This window comes from Scaptodrosophila lebanonensis, unplaced genomic scaffold, assembly GCF_003285725.1.
Source record: "Scaptodrosophila lebanonensis strain 11010-0011.00,11010-0021.00 unplaced genomic scaffold, SlebRS2 tig00000053-arrow-pilon, whole genome shotgun sequence".
Taxonomy (NCBI): domain Eukaryota; kingdom Metazoa; phylum Arthropoda; class Insecta; order Diptera; family Drosophilidae; genus Scaptodrosophila; species Scaptodrosophila lebanonensis.
Genome location: NW_022060548.1, coordinates 4,833,508 through 4,837,074, shown reverse-complemented (window position 1 = coordinate 4,837,074; position 3,567 = coordinate 4,833,508). Strand labels below are relative to the sequence as shown.

The following is a 3,567-nucleotide window of genomic DNA, read 5'->3' as shown; positions in this document are numbered from 1 at the left end:
ATTTCTGATACACACTTGAATAGAGATTTTATACATTTTATTTAAGTTTATAAATTCTAGAAAAAGCCTTGAACTCACCAAGATGATTCAAAGAGTGTTACCTTTTAATCTGTTTAAGGGTGTACAGAATTCGAATCAATGCACGACTTACTGTCAGACTTCTTGAGCATATTGACAAAGATGAAATATATGTATATGTGTTAAAAGAACAAAACAGAGTCACCCTACTCCACATCCCCTTTTATTTAATGCATTTGCTTCTACAGCGTTGCAATTCATTTTACAACACTACTATTGCACTATTCTCCTTTGCAACATCAAACGCTACTTGGCTTTTGTGCCCCGTGTTTTAATTTATAATTCAACACTTCAACATGCCGTCGTCTGCTGCTTCATCAATATGCACTCTGGAGTGCGAAGAGTGCTAAACAACAAGAAGGAAATCAGCAGAGGAGTAACAAAGTGGCGCTCATGTGAGTGGTTCGTTGGTTGCATGCCAGGACGGATTCTAATGCAAGTAAAAAAAATATATATATATAATAATAAAAACAACAACACATAGAGAAGAGACAAATTGTGTTGAAAGTGAAAAGCTCAAATGCGCAGCTGATTCTTTTTTCCCACTGCGCCTTTCATTTGGCTTTCATGTACATACATGTATATGTATGTAGTGGGAGTGTCTGTGTGGTTGTGTTTGTGTGGCATTGCAAATTGGAAAGCGTGAAGTTGTTCAAACGATACACCCGTTCACACACTCACACCCACTTATCCACATACTCGTCCAGCCATTGCAAATTCATAGTTTTTCAATTTTAAAACTAGCGGTACAGACTTTTCGCTCCATTTTCATGCCGATTTGAACGCTTTGTTACAAATTGTTCAAAGCGATGCTTTTTCGCACTTCAATTCACGCGTTTCGGTGCTTCGCCATTCATTAAAAACTCGTGTTCGGCGTTTGAATGGGAAATTAAAAGCGACCATTGTGTAAGTGGTTTTAAATGAATCGATTATGACTGCATTGCATTGAATTTCAAATAGTATCTGTAGGAGGTCATACATTGTGAAGTGCCTATATAAATACACACATACTCGTGTTATAGCTCTACAAATAGAAAGGCTTCAATATTTGCAAAAACCAGCTTAAATTTCTGTCACAGCAAACATAAATATAGTACAAGTACTCATTCAGATATCGCATTGTTAAATGCATATTGAATTGTTTATCAAATTGAACCTTTATGTTAAAAAAATGCGCCTGTTTTCAAAATTCGTTACTTATTGAACGTCTAGGCTCTTTAGGAGATTGGCTATTTATTGTTCAATTCGAATATAGTAGGTTTCATAATTAAGGCCGAAAAGCGTTATTTATATCATTTATATAAGGTTTATTAAAATTTTCAATGTACAATGTTGAATGATGAGCACAATTTTAAAAACGAAATCTCACACATATTAGTATTAGTACCTTTTAACCTGTTATGGTTCAAAAGTTCTCAGTTCTCATACGGACGAACAGAGCATGTCTAAGTAAATCAATCAATTCGTTTCGTCATGCTGATCATAAGTATGTAGTACTTACATAATATAGCCTTCCCTCTTTGGGCAAGTACTCAAAAGAACGGAAAAAACCAAACCAACAATTCCCTTACATCGTTCGATTTTTCCCTTCTCATTTAACCTGGTAGCTGTTTTTTCCTTTAAGCTAGATATTAGTACAAGTTGTATTAAAAGATGTCCCATTGATTCATTAATTTTGACTAAATATTTATACGACTCATTTAATTACTTTTATTTACATAACACCATCACCTTATTTTTATTAAGTATAAAGTGTGTATATCTACTAGGGAATAGTAATCGCCTCTAGGTGGGCCACAGAGCGAATCATTCCATATTAATTCAATCTACTGACTCGACCGACAAAGTAAACTCTTTGCTGATCTTTTATTACGAAAATGAATGGACGATTAACAATAAATGATGGTCGCCAAGCCGACAATGCAGCAATCTCGACAACTGAAATAGAAATTAATTTATATGTTTTTCGAAGACATATAAATATAATTCTTACCAGTAACTGCCGCTGCTTTAGATCCCTCTTCATTCACTTCAATTACTGCTTTTTGAATCACTTTAGAAACAAGCAAATTTTCCTCAGAATTTGTCAAATCACTAAAATCGGGATCTCGAAATATTTCCCGGATTCCCATATCTTTTAAAGGTTGATTCAGATTTAGCTCAAATTCAAACTTGAATTTTGGCAAAGCCAAATCTATATTCCATTTCCTAAATCCATATGTAAGCGTTATTAGGTTAACTTCATGCAGAAGCTTCTCCACTTCTGGTAGGCCATTGAGTCTATTGGGTAATATTACCATCATGGAGATATTAGAGTTAATGTAGGGGAGCTCCACAGCATTAGCATCTAAAGCATCTATTCGTCCATGGAGCAAATTTAAATGGCTATGCATCATATCCACTTTAACAGCACCTTCTCCTGGTATGAAAAAATTATTTTTTCGAGTGTTTTCAGGATTGAATGGTGTTTTCCATTTCCCATGAAAATAAATGGCATTAATAACCATTAATTTTAAATCATCGTCCAAACTCTCAGCTTGGACAATATCCTTGATGAAGTTTTCAGTTCGTCTTGATATCCATTTATTTATTCTTGATGCGGCCAGCTCCTTTTTCTCAAAATTAATATTTTCGGTTCTTGTTCGAAATGATTTCCTCACAAGATCCTTGTATTTTGGCAACAAGGGAAACCTGTGTGCCACAAATATACGGTTCGCTATTTTCAAAGTGGCTCCACCGCCTGGTGACGATATTTCGTGAAATCTACGAAATTCTTCGACTGCTTCGCGCTTTGAATGTCCAGTCAAGTGTAGCTCACGATGAAGTTCATCAGCGGCGTTGCCTTTCACTCCGACATAGACCTGAGCTAAGGCTTCTCGAACAGAAAATGGAGATACGATGACGTTATCTTGCCTAGAGAACTGCAAAGCTTTCTGTAGAAATCTACCGGCGAACTCCTCGGCGTGAATTCCGGCTAAGAAACTTAGAAGAACTATTAACCGGACTTGAAGAAATGTACGGTGGTTTGCCATTTTGGCCCGACTGAAGGTTCAGCCACGTACACCGGCTTTTATAAGCAACGAAGACATACATAATAGCATTACAATTGTATTTAGATATACCTTGGAAATATAAAGCGTTTAACTACATTAAATGATTAGTAGCAGGTATTTGTAAAGTTACTGTGCTTGGTATTTCTGTTTTTTTCTGAACTTAATGTAAAAATGGCAAAATATGCGTTTCAATTGATAACATTTTTTTATCGATATGTTTTTAAATGTATAATTAAAAAGATATTTTCCACTTGAAATGGATCTTGGCTTTAAGTTTGAAATTAAAAACATATTTATTCTGAATACATGCTTAATATAGTTAATCCAACGTCGATATCTGTAATTTTGTATTAAAACAAGTTGACAAGTATATAGTATATACGAGAATAAATATTTGTTAACATAAAATCATTCACGCGTTTTATATATATATACA

The 3,567-nt window shown here is 34.7% G+C and overlaps 1 protein-coding gene across 1 annotated transcript; it reads right to left on the bottom strand.

Annotated features, from left to right (window-relative positions):
- Window positions 1-1,747: 1,747 nt before the first annotated feature.
- On the bottom strand, window positions 1,748-3,113 carry LOC115623705 (serine protease inhibitor 42Dd-like). Its single transcript, XM_030518183.1, has 2 exons — window positions 2,072-3,113; window positions 1,748-2,016 (listed from the first exon to the last, which is right to left on the bottom strand). Exons 1-2 carry the CDS (start codon window positions 3,108-3,110, stop codon window positions 1,895-1,897), a joined length of 1,161 nt encoding a protein of 386 aa, XP_030374043.1. The 5' UTR covers window positions 3,111-3,113; the 3' UTR covers window positions 1,748-1,894.
- Window positions 3,114-3,567: the final 454 nt, after the last annotated feature.